Raw genomic sequence first — 22761 nt, 5'->3', positions numbered from 1 at the left:
CATTTGCTCAGTGTTCAATTTTGTTTGATGACAATCCTGTGAAGTGCACTGGGATGCTTTAGCGCATAAAGGTGCTATATAAATGCAAGTTGGTATGGTTGCAATATTGAATCAACTAAGAAAGGGGTTTAAAGTTGAACGGGGTTGATGATGTCTCACCCTTGATCCAGAATGTTTTATTTATTCTCAAGAACTCAAGAAAACAATAACGCATGCATGGTTAATCTCCAACTACTTGTTGCCAAATCTTTTGTGAATTCAAATATGCTAAAATAGGTCCTGTATGAAGCCAAATTCTTTTCAGAACCCCTTCTTCTGTAGTTTTATTCAACAACAGTTTTGACTAGTTTTCTGTCTCATCATTTATTCAATATCAACATGGATGATACCAAAATCTCTGCTTAGTGTGTCGAGAATAAAAATTATACATTTTTGTAATCAGCAGCTGGGGGCTTCCAAAGAAAAATAAAACATATGATTTAATGTTCAGAAAAAAGTTACAATGTCAGATCTTTTTATCCCTCAATCAACATCACATTAAAAAACTATCTAGTTATTATTCCATTGTTGTTTGTGGGAGTTTGCAAAGTGCAAGTTAGTTGCTGTATTTCTTATGTTACAACAATAACTACACTTCAAAAAGTAATTAATTGGCTGGAAAGTGCTTTGAGACGTCGAGCTGTTGTGAAAAATAAATGCAAGTCTCTCTTTTTATATGTTTTGACTTTTGGTAATTATTTAAACAAAACTATGTTTTGTAGTGGATTTAAAGACAGTAGTACTTTCTCCTCACATATTTGGGCTACTTGTCACCAGTAGTTTTCTTAATATTAGAAATTCTTTGATTTTCCAGTTTTTGTCCCTTCTTCGCTGAAGATGCTGGCCCTCAGGCAACGGGTATTTGACAGAACTCAACCCAGTTTTGTTTATCTGATATCCACACATACATATTCCAGTAAGCCTCATTGGATGGCAAAAAGGAATAGCAGCCATAGCCAGTTACAGCAATTTAACTCCTGTTCTACCAAAATCAGCTAACTCAGACCTCCTGGTCTGCATGTAGTATGGAGGTTAGTGCCCAACAGGATAGTTAAGTTAGCAACTTTAATGTTTCTTTAATTTGCTACAATTCTGGAACTTGCACAGATACCAGCTGGTACATATGAAATGCTAACTAGATTACTCAAGATTGCGTTTATAGTGATCTTAAAATGGAGACAAGTGTACACCGCAATCCAACCGTTTTCACAAAACTTTACTGTATTGGTACATGTATAAATGGACATTTGTTTATTTAAGCAGAAACTTAGATAATAATTATGAGTCATTATTATTCTGAGGCAGTCATCTTACCTGTTGTGCTAAGACCTCTTAACTGACCATGTATGCGATGGATATCAAGCTTGGCTGCCAGCTCTTTTCCCCTCTCTGCTCCTGAATTTGACCTCAGGGAGCCAGATGACTGTGGTTGCATCTTACTAGCATTTACATACTTATCAAATGCAACAGATGTTCTGCCTGCATCAGGATTGTTGCTTCCATCTTCTACTATACCCCTATTATCAAGAGTTGCACAAGTTAAGGTTCACGAAAATTTAAAAGCAAACATTTATTGCATATGCAATGCCGACTCAAAAAGTCACTTTTTCCCCAAAACTGTAAGAAATAACCATGGTCTAAGATTTTGTGCACCAAGTCATAATTATTTTACAGGATCTGGGTAATCCATTTTGACATGTGAGCTTATGGTTTAGCAATTTGAGGAGGTAGTTTTCTTTATTAGAATGTCGAACACTATATATAATTGTGAAGATTGAAAATTCAATATAATTTCTGACAAAGACAGTTTACCCTATTATTTCAAGATGCTGTCCATGAAAAGCCATATCAAAGGTAGCATATGTGAACGAAAGATAACTTTATCAAAATTGATTATTGTATATCAACATGATATAACTTCTGGCTTGAAATGCTTACAAAGGCAGTAAAACTTAAAAAAATTAATAGAGTTTAAGAATCCTCAAAGTAAGATTTACACTCTTAAAATCATGTGCTTTATGTGCAGCATTCTGAAACTTTCGGGATGAGACTGTAATGCAGTAAAAACATCCTTTCACAGCAAACAACAAATTTAATGGATGCAATTGACCGTAATTATGTACCCTGGATAATTAAAACAGCATTCCCCAAACCAAAGGTTTGTTAATTTACCTGTTCATCAAAATTTGTGTAGAAATTCTGTCAAAACACAGAGCAACTAGAGAAACCTGAGTAACATTCTTGTTGGAGCTGAACATTGGAGGTTTTTCCACTGATGCTTGCAAAAGACATAAATTCACCTGCAAGTATTCAAAAAGAAGTCTAATTAATATAGTTAAAGATGAATAGTATTGTCTTAATATGTAACAGATGAGTTATGGGTTACAATAGTAATGCAGAAGTAATGATCCATCCCTAGCTACTGTCCATCAAAAAGTTAACCATGTCGTGTGGGGCTGGAGTAGGCCAGACTAGGTAGGGGACAGCTAGTTTCTTCCCCACAAAGTACAAGTTAACCAGTTGGCTTTTTACAATAATTAAATAAAGCCATTTTGTCTGGAGCCAGCTTACAAATGATCAGATTTAAGGAAATCTTGGCATGATCTTTGCATTGACAATCCAGTACCACAATCACGGTGTCATTTAACTATACAAACCATATGTACATCAGGCATACATGCTAACCACATTCTTGTGGAAAACCACACATGATCTTCAGGTCAAGATCTTCACACCTCAACACACAGGCAGCTGGTATAAAAGAAGCTGGGAGAATAAATAACACAAGTCGTGTGGAAGGGTCCAATGACATGAATTGTAATGAAATCGGGCACCTACCCCACAATGCAATTGAGGTGCTGAGGGAGTTCTCCTACCATATAATGCTTGTTTGAAAGGAATGATGATGGAAAGCCATTTTAAATTATTTTTTAAAAATAGGGTTCACTGCCCACTTTACCAGTTCTGCTGTCAGATTCAGTACCCCCATCGAATCCTTCCTGATGCTGAGTGTCTAATGCACAACTTTCAGCCTCTAACCTTTCACTACACTGGATTACATGGTTTTGGCACTCGTGCTTCATCAGGAAAAATGATGTATCAAACTAAATTTTTACCAAATGTCCTTGCTTGTTAGTGAATTACACAAATCACTGAGCATGTAACACTCTCTGTGTTTAGCCTATTTGTGCACAAGTGAATGCAGTGTCTGCATGGTACCAGTGGTCACATTATCTTTCCATGAATGGGTGCAACTTTTCTTCAGAAAGTTCACTGTACACAAATGTATTACATACAATTTATTCCCAAATGCTAAACATTAAAACAATAAAATGACTGTCTGATCTCCAACACAGTATTCAAAGTCCCAACAATGTTTCAAGCCCCCCCCCCAGCCTTACTTCTCACTTCCCTCGTCCTCCACCCATTCCCATCCAATGTCCTCTCAGATAACCCTTTTTTTTAAATGTTTTTATTCTCCATTTTCACATTTTCCTCCAAAATACACACCCCACCCACAAACAGTAAATGGTAACAAATACAAAACCAATCCCCTTAACAATAACAACAATCCCGCGGTTGCGGCTATGACCAGCTAAGTCGCACATTTGGCAGCTCCTGCGACAAAGGTGTTTAAGGGCCGATTGGAGGGCCCCGACGGTACTGTAAAGACGAATCCCGGTGGGGGAAGGCTCCCTGAGGAGAGTGAGACCAACTTTATGGTCGGTACTCGGAGTGGGGCGACAAAAAAAGCGGCAGCAGCTCCCCGAAAAAAGCGGGGGAAGAGGACCAAAATGGCGGCCGGTGGCGCACTAGAAGATTGGAGAAAATGGGCGGAGGAGCAGCAGGCCGCTCTCCTCCGGTGTTTTACGGAGCTGAAAGTGGAACTCTTAGAGTCTATGAACGCGACGACCACAAGGCTGATGGGGGCCCAGGCGACCCAAGAGGCGTCGATAAGAGAGCTGCAGCAGGAGATGACTGCAAGGGAGGAGGAGGCCACGGTCCTCGTGGGAAAGGTGGAGGTGCACGAGGCACTCCACCTGAAATGGCAGAGCCGCTTTGAGGAGCTGGACACTCGAATGAGGCGGAAGAACTTGAGGATCCTGGGCCTAGCAGAAGGCCTGGAGGGGCCTGATCTCCCGAAATATGTAGCGGAGATGCTGAGCTCCCTGATGGGAGAGGGGGCCGGTCCATCGCCCCTGGAGCTGGAAGAAGCATATCGGGTCATGGCTAGGCGGCCTAGGGCGAACGAGCCCCCGAGGGCGGTGCTGGTGCGATTCCAGCGTTTCTGTGATCGGGAGAAAGTGCTGAGGTGGGCCAAGAGGGAGAAAAGCAGCAAATGGGAGAATTCGACGGTGCGGATATATCAGGACTGGAGTGCGGAGGTGGCAAAGCGGCGGGCCCGGTTTAACCGGACGAAGGCGGTGCTGCACGCAAAGAGGATCAAGTTCGGAATGCTGCAGCCAGCGCGCTTGTGGGTCACCTACAAGGACCAGCACCATTACTTTGAGACGCCAGAGGAGGCATGGACTTTTGTTCGGGAGGAAAAGCTGGACCTGAACTAGAACTTGGGAACGCCGGCGGTCGAGGCCGCCCGAGTACCCTTGACTGATCAAGTGGCCCATGTCTTTCTTAGGCCAGGTCGGAACTTGGTTAAAGTTGATGGATCGTGTGGTTGCTTTGAAACTTGTGTTATGGGGGGTTTCTTTGTTCCTTTTTGTGTGTCTCTTCCCGTTGCCAACTTCCCTTAATTATTGTTGTTGTAGGGGGGGCTTTTTTTACTGTTTTTTGATCTGTTCTTTAAGGGTTATGGTTACTGTTCTGTTCGATGGAGGGTGATGGTTAAATACGTTATTATTGGGTAGTTATTTAGTTATTTAGTTATGCAGGCATAGTTATGTATTTATGTATTTATTTGAGATTTGTTATTTATATTGTTATATTGTTAAGTTGGGGAGGCGGGACGGGGGGGGTGCAAGTTGGTTATGCGTGTTTTCTTTTTCTCTTTTTTCTTCCTCTCGTTTTAAGGGGGCTTTTTATGGGCTTGGATGGGGACGGGGGTGGAATTGAAGATGGCGGGGTAGGGTGTGGCCGGGCGAAAGCGCGGGCTTTCCCCTGTTTCCCGCGCGCGGGACGGAGGAAGGGGGAGGAGAGAAGAGTGGGGTGTGGCCAGCAATGGCGGCTTTTCCCGCGCTGAAGCGGGGTCAGAGAGGGATGGCAAGGGGGGGGGGGGGGGGAGGCCCCTCCCCCCCCACATCGGGAGGAGTCGGAGTGTGGCAGGGGCAGCCGGGTCAGCGAAAACCAGCTGACTCTCGGGAGTACGATGGTGGATACACCGCGGCTAGGAGGGGTCCTAGCCGGGGGGGGGGGTTAGGGGGGGATACCGGGTTGCTGCTGGAAAGGCCGAGGACGGGAAGGGAAGAACGGGAGGAGAGAGGGGGGGGGGGGCCATCGCCATGGGGAACGGGTCAGAAGGGGAGGGTCGACCCGGGGCGAACAGGGGACAGGACATGGCTAATAGACAGGGGAAAGGGACGGGTCGCTCCGCGACCCGGTTGATTACTTGGAACGTGAGGGGGCTGAATGGGCCGGTCAAGAGATCAAGGGTTTTTTCACACCTAAAGGGACTGCAGGCGGATGTGGCAATGTTGCAGGAGACTCACTTGAGAGTAGTAGACCAGGTACGCCTGAGAAGGGGGTGGGTGGGTCAGGTGTTCCACTCAGGCTTGGACGCAAAGAACCGGGGGGTGGCGATTTTGGTGGGAAAGAGGGTGTCGTTCGTGGCGGCGCAGGTGGTAGCAGATAAGGAGGGTAGGTACGTGATGGTGAAGGGTAGGCTGCAGGGAGAGAATGTGGTGCTGGTGAATGTGTATGCCCCGAATTGGGATGACGCGGGTTTTATGAGGCGCCTGTTGGGCCTCATTCCGGGTCTGGAGGCAGGGGGCCTGATCATGGGGGGGGACTTCAATACAGTGCTCGACCCTGGGCTGGACAGATCGAGTTCCAGGACGAATAGGAGGCCGGCAGCGGCAGAGGTGCTAAGGGGGTTCATGGAGCAGATGGGGGGGGTAGACCCTTGGAGATTTGGCAGGCCAAGGGCGAGGGAGTATTCTTTTTTCTCCCACGTCCACAGGGTGTACTCCAGAATAGACTTTTTTGTACTGAGCAGGGGGCTGATTTCGAGAGTGCAGGACACGGAGTACTCGGCCATTGCGATTTCGGACCATGCACCACACTGGGTAGAGGTAGAACTGGGGGAAGCACGGGACCAGCGCCCGTTGTGGCGCCTGGATGTGGGGCTGCTGGCGGACGATGAGGTGTGCGGAAGGGTCCGAAAGGGCATTGAGAGATATCTGGGCACGAAAGACACGGGCGAGGTGAAGGTGGGGGTAGTCTGGGAGGCCCTGAAAGCAGTGATCAGAGGAGAGCTGATCTCCATAAGGGCACACAGAGAAAGGAAGGAGAGGCAGGAGAGGGAGAGACTGGTGGGGGAACTTATAGAAGTGGACAGGAGATATGCGGAGACACCAGAGGAGGGGCTGTTGAGGGAGCGGCGCAGTTTACAGGCCCAGTTTGACCTACTGACCACTAGGAAGGCGGAGACGCAATGGAGAAGGGCACAGGGCGCGGTCTATGAGTACGGGGAAAAGGCGAGCAGGATGCTAGCACACCAGCTGCGCAAGCGAGATGCAGCCAGAGAGATTGGGGGAGTGAGAGAGAAGGGAGGGAACGTAGTGCAGAAGGGGCAAGAGGTGAACGGGGTCTTCAGGGATTTCTACAGGGAATTGTACCGGTCTGAGCCGCCCAGGAGGAGGGGGGGAATGGAGAACTTCCTCGATAGATTGAGGTTCCCAAAGGTCCAGGAGGAACGGGTGGAGGGGCTGGGGGCGCCGATAGAGCTGCAGGAGCTAGTTAAAGGGATAGGCCAGATGCAGGCGGGGAAGGCGCCGGGGCCGGATGGGTTCCCGGTGGAATTTTATAAGAAGTATGTGGACTTGGTGGGTCCAGTGCTGGTGCGAGCCTTCAATGAGGCGCGAGAGGGGGGGGGTTCTGCCCCCGACAATGTCACAGGCCCTGATCTCCTTGATCCTGAAGCGGGACAAAGACCCTGTACAGTGCGGGTCCTACAGCCTATCTCCCTCTTGAATGTAGATGCCAAACTGTTGGCAAAGGTCCTGGCAACCAGAATAGAGGATTGTGTGCCAGGGGTAATCCATGAGGACCAGACGGGGTTCGTAAAGGGACGACAACTTAACACAAATGTCCGGAGACTGTTGAATGTGATTATGATGCCAGCAGTGGAGGGGGAGGCTGAGATAGTGGTAGCACTGGATGCGGAGAAGGCATTCGATAGGGTGGAGTGGGAATACCTGTGGGAGACGCTGGAACGGTTTGGGTTTGGGGAGGGATTTATCAAGTGGGTGAAGCTGCTGTATTCGGCCCCGATGGCGAGTGTGGTTACAAACGGGAGGAGGTCAGAGTATTTTGGGCTCCATCGAGGTACCAGGCAGGGATGCCCCCTATCCCCCTTACTATTTGCATTAGCGATCGAACCGTTGGCGATGGCACTGAGGGGTTCAGGGGGGTGGAGAGGACTGACAAGGGGAGGGGAGGAACATCGGGTATCACTCTATGCGGATGATTTGTTGTTATATGTGGCGGACCCGGAAGGGGGAATGCCGGAGGTAATGGAAATACTAGCGGAGTTTGGGGACTTTTCGGGATATAAATTAAATGTGGGTAAAAGTGAGGTCTTTGTGATACACCCGGGAGATCAGGGGGAGGGAATTGGGCGGCTCCCCTTTAAGAGAGCAGTAAAGAGCTTCAGGTACTTGGGGGTGCAGGTGGCAAGGAACTGGGGGACCCTCCACAAGCTGAACTTTTCAAGGCTGGTGGAGCAGATGGAGGAGGAGTTCAAGAGGTGGGACATGGTACCGCTGTCGCTAGCAGGGAGGGTGCAGTCAGTCAAAATGACGGTCCTCCCGAGGTTCTTGTTTCTGTTCCAGTGCTTGCCCATCTTTCTCCCCAGGGCCTTCTTCAAGAAGGTAACTAGCAGCATTATGGGCTATGTGTGGGCACATGGCACCCCTAGAGTGAGAAGGATTTTCTTGGAACGGAGTAGGGACAGTGGAGGATTAGCGCTACCCAATCTTTCCGGATACTACTGGGCGGCGAACGCATCGATGGTGCGCAAGTGGGTGATGGAGGGGGAGGGGGCAGCTTGGAAACGTATGGAGAGGGCGTCCTGCGGCAATACAAGCCTGGGGGCGCTAGTAACGGCACCATGGCCGCTCCCCCCCACAAGGTATACCACGAGTCCGGTAGTGGCGGCCACCCTTAAAATCTGGGGGCAGTGGAGGCGACACAGGGGGGAAGTGGGGGGTCTGATGGCGGCGCCACTGAGAGGGAACCACAGATTTGTCCCGGGGAACACTGGCGGGGGATTCCAGAGCTGGCACAGGGCGGGCATCAGGCAACTGAGGGACATGTTCATAGAGGGGAGGTTTGCGAGCCTGGGAGAGCTGGAGGAGAAATTTGAGCTCCCCCCGGGGAACACGTTTAGATACCTGCAGGTGAAGGCATTTGCCAGACGACAGGTGGAAGGATTTCCCTTGCTTCCCGATAGAGGGGTGAGTGATAGGGTGCTGTCAGGGGTCTGGGTCGGAGAAGGGAAGGTCTCGGACATCTACAAAATAATGCAGGAGGTGGAGGAGGTATCGATAGAGGAGCTGAAAGACAAGTGGGAAGCGGAGCTGGGAGAGCAGATAGAAGATGGGACATGGGCGGATGCCTTAGAGAGGGTCAATTCGTCGTCGTCGTGCGCAAGGTTGGGCCTCATCCAATTTAAGGTGCTGCACAGAGCCCATATGACGGGGACTAGGATGAGTCGGTTCTTCGGGGGTGAGGACAGGTGTGTTAGGTGTTCGGGAAGCCCTGCGAACCATGTACATATGTTCTGGATGTGCCCGGCACTGGAAGAGTTCTGGGAGGGGGTGGCGGGGACGGTATCGAGAGTGGTGGGAACCAGGGTCAAACCAGGGTGGGGGCTAGCGATTTTTGGGGTTGGGGTGGAGCCAGGAGTACAGGAGGCAGGGGAGGCCGGAATATTGGCCTTTGCGTCCTTGGTAGCTCGGAGAAGGATCTTGATTCAGTGGAGGGACACAAGGCCACCAAGTGTTAACACCTGGTTAAACGACATGGCAAGCTTCATCCAATTGGAAAGAATCAAATTCGCCCTGAGAGGGTCGGTACAGGGGTTCTTCCGGCGGTGGCAGCCCTTCCTTGACTTTCTGGATCAGAGATAGGAACTGGAGGCCGAAACAGCAGCAACCCGGGGAGAAAGGGAGGGGGGGGGGGGATAGCAACGAAGGGAGCACGTCAGCGGGGGGTCGCGGGCAATGACTGCCCGAGGCCATCGGCAGAAAGGGAGAAACGGTTTGGTTGCTAGACTGGTAGCGCGAGGGGGGGGGGGGGGGGGGGGGGGGGTGCGCGCGGGGGAGGGTGTGGGGAGGATTTTCCAGGGGGGATTTGTTGTGTTATAATTTAAAATGTAGTAGGGGTAAATGTTTGTATCGAAAAATTTCAATAAAAATTATTTAAAAAAAAAAAAAAAACAACAATCCCATCCTCCCACCACCCCAAACAACGGGCCACCTGTCAATATATGCATCCAATAAAACAAACCCTCCCACGGTGGAAACAAAGACCAAAGGAGAAAAAGAGAAAAGGGAGTCCGGGGCTGCCCTAGAGTCCACTCCCCCCCCCCCTCCCCTCACCACACACACACTCAACGCCGTCCAACCTCTGAAAGAGTACCGTACGTGATACCCAAGAGTTGTAAACCGCCCCCCCACCCCCAACTCCTCCCGCCCACTGCCTCTTGTAAAACTCCTCCCCCCAACCTCGGTTCCTTCCCCCCCAACTTTCCACCCCGGCTAGACCACTCGGACCCTGTTCTGCCAGGCTCCGATGGCCGCAGCCCCTCCCCCCCACCTCACTCCCGTTCACGGGCCGGTTTAAACCGGCCAGCACGGAGGCCCCCGCCCGGGTCCCTTTCCCCCTTGCCCGGCCCTGGGAAAACCCAGAAATCCCCTTTTAGCACACACCCCGCATATCCACCCACACCCCAAAGAGCCCTCACTTCTAGTGCAAGCCCCATCACTTCCCTTGTCCAAATATATACACCATTGGTTCCTTTAACCCGTACACCCGCCCGCAGTGAAACAAAAAAGAGACAAAAAAGAAGAAAATACAGTCCTGAGGTTACATCGGCACATGGCCATTTCTCAATGTCTCAGTTCTGCCACAGTCCTTCTCCTTCGCAAACTCCTCCGCTGCTTCCGCCGTTCAAAAATACAAGTCCTGGAGCTTATAGGTCACCCTCAGCTTCGCTGGATATACAATGCCGCACTGCACCTTGCTAATGTACAATGCTCTCTTCACCCGGTTGAAGGCAGCCCGCCTCCTCGCCAGCTCCACCATAAAGTCCTGGTATACACGTATACCAGTTCCAACCCACTGCACCACCAAATTCTGCTTGGCCCAGCACAGGACCTTCTCCTTCACACTGTATCTACAGAAGCACAAAGTCACTGCTCTTGGCAGCTCACCCGCCTTTGGTACAGGCCTCCACGACCGATGAACCCGATCCAGTTCATATCGGGAGGGATCCTCCCCCTGCCCCAATACTTTCGCCAGCATAGCGGCAAAATACTCAGTCGGCCTCGGCCCTTCAACTCCTTCGGGCAGCCCCACAATCCTCAAATTCGGTCGCCTGGATCTATTTTCCAGGTCTTCTAATTTTCCTCGCAGATCCTTGAACACCTTCCGCATCTCCTTCCCCATCGAGGTAAGTTGATCACTGTGCTGCAACACCGTCTCCTCCACTTCCTTCAGCGCCCCACCTTGCGCCCGAACCTCCGCCACTGCACCCGCCACCGCCGTCATCACCGGGGAAATCGCCTCCTCCACCAGCACACTCAAAACCTCCCTCATCTACTTCCTCATCGCCTCCAAGTGCTTTGTAAACTGCCTTTCGAATTCTGCAGCCATCACCTTGGTTATTTCTTCAGCCTTAAGCAATGCGGCCTCCCCTGGTGCTCCAGCCTCCTTTTTCCCTGGTGACCCCATGGTGACCTCTCCACTCCTCGACGGCCCCTCAGCTGCTCTTTAAATGGCCGTTTTTTTACTGACCCTTGTCATCTTCTTCTGCTGTGCCTCCTCTGCGCCTTCTCCGTGCCTTTGACGCCTCTGTGGACCCTTGGACCGGGCTTCCCGTAACAGCCTCCCCGAACAGGCGCCGGAATGTGGCGACTAGGGGCTTTTCACAGTAACTTCATTTGAAGCCTACTCGTGACGATAAGCGATTTTACTTTACTTTACTAAAGCCCCGAAAATGGCATTCCCGAACGGGAGCCCTCCGTTGCGCGGCCGCCTCCCGCCTCGCCGTCACCGGAAGTCCCCTCTCAAATCATCCATGACAACTCTGCCCTACCTCTGTACCCATATTTCCTTCATGTCCCATGTGATAACCATTCCATCTCCAGGCACGCCATGTATCTTCCATAGCACTGACTAAGTATGGACTATACACAGTCCTAAGTTTCCTCGCAATATAAATGAAAAATGTTTTTTTTTAAATAAACCCCTCACCAGCTAATAAAAGCCTCCACGTCATTTATACTCCAAAATACAGTGTGCCATGTGAAAAAGTTCTAAGACTAGTAATCCTCTTAGCTTGCGTCAACAAACCAGAAACCTGATCAATAGAACTATCGGTTATCTCAACTTCTTGACACTGTTATTCATGCTCAGATAAATATCATACCTACTATGCCAAAACCCTTTGGTGCCTGAAACTCAACCAAGAATTCAGAATGGCCACAACTGTCCAAACAACAGACTGTTCTCTGCAAGCCATTTACATAATAGTATAAAAGATGAGAACACAGTCTGATGGGATGTGTTGTAACATTCTTCACTGCATCATGGTTGCTTTCTCTATTGGGAAAGCATGATAATGCAGTAAACAAATACACAAGGTTGGTCAAAATAATGTTCAACTTATCTTTAAAGGACAGATTCTAATGATGAATTATTGCATTAAAACACTTCCACATTATAATACAGCACCCAGCAGTGGCATTTGAAGGCACAAAGGCACTTTACTTTTACCTTTCAGAACGTTGCAGATTCCTCCGCAGGTTTTCCATTTTCTTCACAAATTCGTAAACCTCATAGTTTTACATGTTTCTAAACTCCGCAAAAGCAGATGACAATTGTGTGGAAGGAAATCCATTCTTCATCCTTCAGGCACACTTGGTATTTCCAACCCGCATAAGGCCACAAGAAAATGATGGAGAATCGGGAATGTGGAGAAAAATTGGATTTCCTCCGATAAAAGACTGCGGCCAATCGCGCACTGAAACTGTCCAACGTACCCAGATGAAAATTTGGCCCCCAAATCTTTAAAAATGTGAATCATTTTTTTCTAGATCATGTTCAAAAGCAATATAAATTTGGATAATTGAATGTAAATACCTTTGGTATGGAAACATTAGCTTGAAGACCCTTGATTTTCACATTATCTTGTTTAGTTTCAGGATTTGTCCGTGTCTGGCCAGATTTGGTGATGCCAGTTGTACCATTTTCCATTTTGGAGGTTCGTCCTTCATGCTTTGAAGTTGCCTACAGAGAGAATATTTGTTCAACATAAATGTTCAGAATTATAAAGACTGAAGTAGTTTACCTTACCAATAGCTACTGCCAACAGTGAGAAATGAGCAGTTACAAATACACAATAAGGAGAATTTTGTTTATATTCTCTCCCGGGAGAAATCCAGGTAGCCTTCTTCAGAGTTTGACAATTCTCGACGATCAAGTTCACATCTCTCATAGCAATATAGTTAGAAATGTGAAATTTCATGTCAAAGACCAATAAAGCAGAAGGTTCCATTGATCATTGTCATGAATCTGCCAGGAGACAGCACTAGACAGTATTCAAAGGGCCCCAATTGGTATCATCTCTCCCCGTAATGAGTTTAAAACAACAGTTTAGATAATCAAGTGTGAATATTTTATGGAGGAGAAACAGCTTATAGACAATTGGAAAGGTCCCTCAGATTATATATAGGTTAATGTATAGTTACGGGTGCCTGACAGAAGCAGTCAGCTGAATACACAGAAGGCATGTTCAAAGAACAGCAACGGTATAATTGCCCAGACCCTGAGAAGGCAGGGAAACAGTTACCATCCAGCGGTCTCAGAAAGCAGACAGGCCAGTTTACAGCCACCAAACCCAAAGGCCACATTTACAGCAAACAAGCCTTAGAGCCAAGGCAGTGCAAAAAACCATTGTAACAGCAAAATCTTCGCTGGACCAGAAAAAAGGCAGTACTCAGATTTGAATATTTTCCATGTATTGTGTGGAAACTATAGCTGGTTAATTCAATTTGTGTGTTGTTTGGGGAACAGGGGAAGGCTTACAGAGTTCAGGTATCATAGTTTTAACAAGGGAAACATTCTATAGAAACTGGATGGAGTTAATAATTCATACATTTTAACTGGGTGAGTAGAGTAGTCCGGTTTATGTGCAGTTGTGTAGCCACCTGTGGTGGCCACGTCCCGATTTCAAAATGGACACTTGCAAAGAGTAAAGGCAAAATTGGACAGTGCTAAGAAAACAAGCAGGTACAAGGTTTGCCTGTGGATTGGAGTTTGCAGCTCCCAGACCAAACCGATACTACAATCCATTAGCATAGTAATGAGCTATCTCCGGGGACAAAAGAGAAACATTTAAGCAATCGGTACCAGGGCAGACTCCCCGGCGCCAGTGGAGACTAAAACAAAGGCAGGCCAACGGTTACCTAGGACCCGCCCAGTGATCAAGCAACGACCCCTTTATTGGAGAAATCAATACAAATGAATAGGACATGGTCCAATTAATTGGGGCCAAGTTCAGGAACCGCCCAAAAGAGCGGGAAGCCCCTTTGGGGTATAAAGAGGAATCCCCAAAGACAGATCGCTCTCTTCTTCTTCACCTTCATCTTGGCCTTGGCTCTCAACGACAAGACACCCGCCAAGCACCAGCCAAGTAAGTCTAAAGTCAACACACGCTACGAGATAGGCCCTCCTAGCTACTATTCTATACCAGTTCGATGCCAGCAGCCTCAGAACCGGACAACAGCCATTGTTCCTCTGACTGAGTGGGCACCCGAAACTAAGTATAGGCTTTTAGTAGTGTTGCTCGTTCTGGTGAGGGTGCTTTACACTCAATTGGCTCTGTTTTATTCCTTAGCTCTAGAGTTGTCAGGTATCTTTATGATACCACCACGAGGTTCAAGTTCAAGTTCAGATCAATGACTCAATACACCAATTAGTAAGGTTCAAAACAAGACACGTTTATTAATACACAGTTATTCACTACTCATGCATATAATACTAAACGACTAAACTATTCCTACAACTAATAGGCCAATACTTATCTGGATAAGGGAACCCGCCGGATCAGGGAACAATGGCCTCTTGCTCTGTACTGGACCTGCAGGCTTCCAGCTGATATGGACTAAGGGGTCAGGAGTGTCTATCTCGTAGCGTGCATTGTATGACACTTACTTGGTGGTGCAGCAATTGGCCAGGCCTCTCCTTCTTACGGTCAAGTTCTTCGAGAGCTGCTAAGGTGTTCTGCTGGGAGGGCCTGCTAAGAGAGTGAACTGAACTTAGGACCTGTCTTTTATAGGTCCCAGGGGCTTCTCGCCCTTTTGGGCGGACCCCGAGCATACTTTCAATCGATTGGATCCCATACCAATCGATTGGTTTGAATTCCCCAATACTGGGGCCGTTTCTCGATCATGGGCGGTTCTTCCTGGCTTGTTTGTCTCCTATGTTTCAGACTCCCGTTGGCGCCGGGAAGTCTGACCTGCTATAGAATGTTCCAAATGTAGCTAATCGTTGTATCCATTGTTCCCGGGGATCGCTCATTAATATGCAAACTGCTGGTTTCGGCGCTGTCTGCTTTCTTTGCAGGCAGAATACACAGGGAGATTCTGCAAACTGCTTGTCTTCCTTGAAGTGTCCAATTTTCCCTGCGTGCTTTGTAAATCGCCATTTTGGGTCGGGAAGTGGCCAACTTCGGTGGCTACAGTAGTAGTTGTAGTTTAGTGAGTATAGTTTGTGCATGAGTATAATCGACTGTGTGTGTAAATAAATGTGCATTGATTTCAAACTTACTAACTGACTAACTGGTGTATTGAGTCTTTGATCAGTATTCGGTTTTGAACCTTGTGGCGGTATCGAAAAGATTCCTGGCAACTCTTGAGCAAGCATAATTAAAACAGAGAAAATTAAGGAGAGCATAACAAGCAACAGTTGTCTTTTCTTTACTTTAATAAATAGTCTTTAATAATTGTTACCCGATGACTAGGCTATTTAATCTCACTGGGTTTCATTTATCTCCTCACACCAAAATGAAATAAAACTATACACCCTCACAAACCGGTGTTCAATGTTGGGATACCCTCGTAAATAATATCAGCGTGCTTCATAACATCATAACAACTTGTATTCATCATTGACATCTTTTCATCTACTTAAGATGGTGGACAAGCAGCAAATCCATTGAAGATGGGGGTAGCTTCAGGTAGTCCATTTTTGCTGACGACTGAAGGGACCAAGCCAGAGGTAGGTTCTTCCACAAGTGCTACATACGATGTGGTTATCAGATGTCATTGAGGGTTGGTGTCATTGTGGGTTGGTATTTTTGGTGTTGGTGTCTTTTGCCAAGTCTTTGTGGCCAACAGTTGCCATGGTGCTGCATCCCAGCACAGAGGTGTTATTATCATAGAATTTACAGTGCAGAAGGAGGCCATTAAGCCCATCGAGTCTGCACCGGCTCTTGGAAAGAGCACCCTACCCGAGGTCAACACCTCCACCCTATCCCCTATCCCCAGTTCCCAGTAACCCCACCCAACACTAAGGGAAATTTTGGACACTAAGGGCAATTTAGCATGGCCAATCCACCTAACCTGCACATCTTTGGACTGTGGGAGGAAACCGGAGCACCCGGAGGAAACCCACGCACACACGGAGAGGATGTGCAGACTCCGCACAGACAGTGACCCAAGCCGGAATCGAACCTGGGACCCTGGAGCTGTGAAGCAATTGTGCTATCCACAATGCTACCGTGCTGCCCTTGTGGCCATTTTGCTCTGTCATTGGCTATGCTCTCCCTCATCAAGAATGGATATTTTGGGTCTTCATGTCTTGCTTGCAGGCATCCTTAAATGTAGCTATGGGCATCCCGGAGTCCTTTGGCTCTAGCTACCTCACCATACTGAAAATCCTTCACCCTGAATCCGTTTTCCATGCTGCAAACATGCCCAAGTCAGCAAGTCGCCTCTTTTTGAAGAATACCAACATACTTGGGAGGTTTGCATCTGAGAGGGCTGTCACATCTTCAACTTTGTCCTTCAATGAGATGCCAAGAATACGCTGAAAACAATGAAGTTGGAAGTTGTTGTGCTTCTTTTCTTGAAACCTGTACGTCGTCCATATTTCACAGCCTTACAGCAAGGTGCTGAGGGCACAGGCCTCATAAAGCAGCACCTTGATCCTAAAAGTCAGCTTGATGTTATTCCATGCACATTTTATGAGTCAGCCAAAAATAGTAGCTGCTTTCTCTACATTTATACCAAATTCTGCGTTAATAGGCAGAATGTCTGTCACCATGGACCCAAGGTAGCAGAATTTTCTAACCATTTCTAGCGGGGTGTTATTTAGCGTGATTAAATGTGAAAATGTGACATCTATAGCTTTGATCAAGTAATACAGACCAAGGCACTTCATAGGAGCAGTGTCAAACATAATCTTGCGCATAGAATAGATATTAGGCAGAAGGGTCATCTGGACTCGAAACGTTAGCTCTTTTCTCTCCCTTCAGATGCTGCCAGGCCTGCTGAGATTTTCCAGCATTTTCTCTTTGGTTTCAGATTCCAGGATCCGCTTTTATTAGGCAGAAGCAGATGGAGTTCAACGTGGAAAAGTGTGAAATGATGCACTTTGATACGCTTAATATGAAAAAACAGTATACTATAAATGGCATGATTTTTTGAAACATGTAGATGAGCAGAGAATCCTGTGGTGTTCATCACACAAATCCTTAAAAGGTGCCAGGTCAAGTTGCTAAAGTGGTGGAAAAAGCATATGGGTTGCTTGGGCACAGAAGTAGAGGAACGGAATATAAAAATAAAGAGATCATATTGAACTTTGTAAATCACTGGTTGTCCTCATGTAGAATACAATGAACAATTCTGAGTACCACGACAGGAAAAATGTAACGCCGTCAGAAAGGGAACGGAGGTGGTTTACCAGAATTTTATCAGAGATGAGGAACTTCAGTTATGGGAAGGGGAAAAGTTTTGGACTGACCTCCCTGGAACAGAAAAGGCTAAGAGGTGACCAGAGAGATTTTGAAGGTACTATAAAGTGATGGTGGAATAGAAAAATATTATTCCCTTTGGAGATAAACAAAAGTTATGTATTCAAAACCATTGACCAAAGATCAAGAGGGGAGATAAGGCAATTTTTTTTACTGAGTTGTCAGTATCTGGAACACTCTACCTGGAAAGACGGTGGACATTGATTTTGTTAGTAATTTTGAAATGGAGTTGGACAGGTACTTGACAACAAGGAATAAGGGTTATGGTCAAAAAACAGACGTGGAACTATGTACTACCGCTCTTTCAAAAGGTTTGCACAGGTATGACTGGCCAAATGTCCCCTTTTGTGCCGCAGGTTTCTATGATGACCAGAAACTTGGTTAAAAAGATGGGTCTTGAACAGCATCTTGAAAGAGGAAAGATGAAGGGGTTCAGGAAGGACATAGCAGAGCTTAGGGCCTAGGCATGGCCGCTAATGGCAAAGTAATTAAAATCAGGGATTTGTAAGAGCACAGAATTGTTGAACAAAGATATTGGAGGGCTATAGGGTTGGAGGGGGTTGCAGTTAGGGAAGGATGTAACCTTGGAGGGATTTGAAAATTAAGAGTGAGAATTTCAGGGGTCAATGTAGGTCACTCAGCACAGGGGCAATTGGACGAACGGAAATTGGTGAGAGTTCAGAAATAGGTAGCATAGTTTTGGATGAGCTCACTGTTTTGGAGAGTGGAAGATGGGAGCTCAATCATGAGAGCATTTGAATAATCAAATCGAGAGGTAATGTGTTCTGAGAGAGATTCAACAGAAGGCGAGCTGAGACAGGGCAGAGTCAGGCAATGTTGTTTGAGGTGGAAGTTAGCAATCTTGATAATGGAGTGGATATCTACCATGATGCAAGCTCATCTCCGGTTATCTCAGTCAAACACAAGTACAGGGTCCTGTAAAAAATTGCCCTCTGTACTAATGTGTTATTGAATGGATTGGATGCCCAAAGAGAGTGGTTAACAACCAACTGTAGAACATAGAACAGTACAGCACAGAACAGGCCCTTCGGCCCTCAATGTTGTGCCGAGCCATGATCACCCTACTCAAACCCACGTATCCACCCTATACCCATAACCCAACAACCCCCCCTTAACCTTACTTTTTGTAGGACACTACGGACAATTTAGCATGGCCAATCCACCTAACCCGCACATCTTTGGACTGTGGGAGGAAACCGGAGCACCCGGAGGAAACCCACGCACACAGGGGGAGGACGTGCAGACTCCACACAGACAGTGACCCAGCCGGGAATCGAACCTGGGACCCTGGAGCTGTGAAGCATTTATGCTAACCACCATGCTACCCTGCTGTACTTAGACTAAACAAAGATTTCCTTGTGCTTGATGCTATGTTGTTTACTACTTTTTGGTTTTATTAACAACCTGAAGATAGTACTACCATAAGTAGTACTTTCAAATTTGAAGACAGTACAAAACTGAAATAATTGGCAATGAAGAACAATTGCAAGCTTAGCCAATTAATAATTCTGTTGTGGGAGTTACACACGCTGCTTTCTGACTTGAACAAACGTAAAACCAATTGAATCAAGCTGACAATGCAAAAAAATTCAACCATGTGGCATTTTAAATCATGTGCAATGTTTTTTTTAAACATAAAAGTGCAGTGAACATAACCCACCAATCAGAGCTTTTTTATTTACCAAGATTAATTCAGCTTTTTCGAGCGATAGAGGAATGGAACATAACATACCACCCATTATTGCCTTATCTGAAATCTCTATAGCACTTACCAATTCTGAAGTAGCTGATTTGCTGTTCAGATATGCCTCCTTCAGCACTTTAGCATGCAGATCATCCACAATCGCAGCAGGGTGCCAAATACTGGAAAAGTGAACCATTGCTTCAAAATATCTAAACAATGAAAATAATTAATTATTAGTTTCTCACATAGAAAAACATGTACAACAGGCTGAAGGACCAAGACAAGAATGCCTGTGCTATAGTGTCTGGTAGGACACAATAGAGTCTGGGTTTTCTGTAAGTTCAATACAGTATACCAATTTTAAAAGTACGCATGACCCTGAACTATCTATGCCACCTTGAAATAATAGGTTACATAAAATAAGTAATGATTTTCCCATTATAGGATTTTATATTCTTATCTAACACATTTAGTTGGATAGATCTCTCCAGCCTCAGTGCCAATAATAGGATCTTGTGTTTGCCCAAGTGTGTGTCCCAATGTGTGGCCGGGCATTGACAGGATACAGAAGTCACTTTAGGATGTTGTCACTTTAAATATTCGCGGGAAAGTCGCTGTTTCTTTCAGCACCGCTAAAACAATGATTTTCATAGAATCCATACAGTGCAAGAGGTAATTCGGCCCATTGAGTCTGCACCAACATCCAAAACAGCACCCCACCTAGGCCCATGCCCTGCTTTCTCCCTGTGACCCCACCTAAACATGTTGACACTAAGGGGCAATTTAGCATGGTCAATTCACCTAAAGATGCACATCTTTGGAATGTGGGAGAAAACTGGAGCACCCAGAGGAAACCCATGCAGAAAAGGGGAGAATGTACAAACTCCACACAGACACCCAAGGTCAGAATCAAATCCGGGTCCCTGACCTCGTGAGGAACCAGTGCTAACCATTGTGCCACTGTGTCGTGCATGGTAGATGAAGAGACCACTACCCTATTATAAGGGAAAATTAAATTGTTCAAGAATCAGCAAATGCAAGTTGATAAAGAATCTTAATATTTAAGATACCAAATTAAGATAGTTACAACTCTGTTTTCTTTTATCATATTTAATACATGCAAAAAACCTTGCATGTACAGATAGAGTCACAGGGATCAAAGTTACAATAAGACAACAAATGAAAGACACTGGATAAATTTGGTGTGAAGCAGAATATTTGTTAAATGGATAGGGAATTCAAATAATTGAGCTGGGAGAGGAAAAATAATTCAGTCAGCTACTAATCTCAGTATTACACAATTGTAACAGTGGGAAAGGAGACTATTCGGTCCATCGTGTCTGCACCCACTCTCCAAAAGAGCATTCTGACTCAGTATCATTTTCCTGGCCCCTTGCATTTCCTCCCGAAACACTCACTGTGTGAAAAAGTTTTTCTCACATTGCATTTGTCTCTTTTGTGAATCGCTTTAAATCTGTGCCCACTCGTTTCCAATCGCTTTACGAGCGGGAACGGTTTCTCCCTATCTACTCTGTCCAGCCTCATCGTGATTTTGAACATCTCCATTCTTGTCTTTTCCACTTTAAAGTGAACAATCCCAACTTCTCCAATCTATCTTCAGAACTGAAGTTTCTCATCTCTGGAACCAAGGTTGGTCTAAAAACAACCTTGCATACAGTATGGGAGGGAAAAATTACAATACTGAAATGTGCTGTCTTAACAGCTCAAAATTATGCCACTTCCATGATTACTCCCACTGGCAATGTGAGATTACACTAGCAAGACAATATTTGCAATAGAAATGAAAATGTGGCATTAAATCATTATTTATTTTTCCTTTTAATACTGCTTATTTCATATTGATCAAATTATAGTTAGTTTGACAAGCACCCACAGAAACATGCACAAACCTTGGTTGTAATTCTTTCAGGAACATGAATGGCACACTCACCTATCAAAAGCTTCTGTCACAAGTGGAGTAAGAACAATATCCACTGCTCCCTTGACTTCTACTATGGCAGTGGTTCTGGTCTGAGAGACTGGCTGATCAAGACTCCATTGCTCAGTAAGTGTATCATCTGTATTTTCCATTGTCGTTTTTTCCAGTGGAGTGTAAGGAGTACTAGATTTTTTTTAAATCAGTATGTTTTAAATCAATTAATCACTTTGCTTTAGACATTTACACAAATAATTTTGCTAAATATAGGCATTCAATAAATAAGTATTATTTCTGATACTATATATAATTTCTTTTTGTAAACATTTTATTGAGGTACTTTTGGTTTCAAAACAACAACAAAAGAAACAATGGACATGAATCTATAATCATAGTGCAAAAGCCGTCTCCCTCCCTTACAGGTCCCACCTTTATTAACCCCCTACTCTAAGCTAAACTAACCCCCCCCCCCACCCTTCGGCTGACGATTAATTTTCTGCAAAGAAGTCGACGAACGGTTGCCACCTCCGAGCGAACCCTAACATTAACCCTCTCATGGCAAACTTAATTTTCTCCAGACAGAGAAAGCTCGCCACGTCAGATAGCCAGGTTTCCGACCTCGGGGGCTTTGAGTCCCTCCAAGCTAGTAGTATCCACATCCAGGCTACCCGGGAAGCAAAGGCCAGAACGTCTGTCTCTTTCTCTTCCTGGATTCCCGGGTCTTCGGACACACCAAAAATCGCCACCTCTGGACTCAGTGCCACCCTTGTTTTTAACACCGTGGACATGACATCTGCAAACCCCTGCCAGAATCCCCTAAGCTTCTGACATGTCCAGAACATATGGACATGGTTCGCTGGTCCTCTCGCACACTTTGCACACCTGTCTTCCACCCCAAAGAATCTGCTCATCCGGGCCACTGTCATGTGAGCCCGATGAACGACCTTGAATTGCATCAGGCTGAGCCTGGCACATGTTGTGGGCACGTTGACTCTACTCAACGCGTCCACCCATAAACCATCCTCTATCTCACCCCCCAGCTCCTCCTCCCACTTGCACAGCTCCTCAGTCTGCGTCTCCTTGGACCCCATAAGTTCCTTGTAAATGTCAGAGACGCTCCCTTCTCCTACCCACCCTCTGGAAACTACCCTGTCCTGAATCCCCCTAGGTGATAGGAGCGTGAAGGTTAAAACCTGTCCACGTAGGAAGACGTGCACCTGCAGGTACCTGAATTTGTTTCCCCTCGCCAATCCAAACTTCTCCTCCAGCGGCCTCAAACTCAGAAAGCTCCCCTCTACCAACATATCCCCCATCCTCTCAATCCCTGCTCTCCGCCATCTCCGGAACTTCCCACCCATACTTCCCGGGGCAAACTGGTGATTATTACAGATTGGAGACCAAACCGATGCTCCATCTGCTCCCACATGCCTCCTCCATTGCCCTCAGACTCTCAGGTCCATCACCAACATGGGACTGGAGGAGTATTGTGCCAGCGGGAACGGCAGAGGCGCAGTTACCAAAACCCCCAAACTGGTGCCCTTGCATCAAGTCGCCTTCATATGCTCCCATGCCGACCCACCCCCACCATCCACTTCCTGATCATGGCTATATTCACCGCCCAGTAAGGATGCCTAGATACCAAAAATG

At 46.6% G+C, this 22761-nt stretch overlaps 1 protein-coding gene across 12 annotated transcripts in view; it reads right to left on the bottom strand.

Moving 5' to 3' along the window:
• kiaa1109 (KIAA1109 ortholog) overlaps positions 1-22761 on the bottom strand; it is a 534122-nt gene that overhangs the window by 245507 nt on the left and 265854 nt on the right. For all 12 annotated transcript variants that reach the window (XM_038792378.1, XM_038792369.1, XM_038792381.1 and 9 more), the window contains 5 exons: positions 21130-21300; positions 19267-19387; positions 12580-12726; positions 2212-2339; positions 1354-1556 (listed from right to left, as the gene is read on the bottom strand). In XM_038792378.1, coding sequence (XP_038648306.1) covers positions 1354-1556; positions 2212-2339; positions 12580-12726; positions 19267-19387; positions 21130-21300 — 770 coding nt within the window. The remainder of the gene's footprint in view (positions 1-1353; positions 1557-2211; positions 2340-12579; positions 12727-19266; positions 19388-21129; positions 21301-22761) is intronic.

The sequence above is a fragment of the Scyliorhinus canicula genome, chromosome 3 (assembly GCF_902713615.1).
Source record: "Scyliorhinus canicula chromosome 3, sScyCan1.1, whole genome shotgun sequence".
NCBI lineage: Eukaryota > Metazoa > Chordata > Chondrichthyes > Carcharhiniformes > Scyliorhinidae > Scyliorhinus > Scyliorhinus canicula.
Note: the sequence above shows the minus strand (reverse complement) of the source record. Positions and strands in the feature narration are given on the sequence as shown.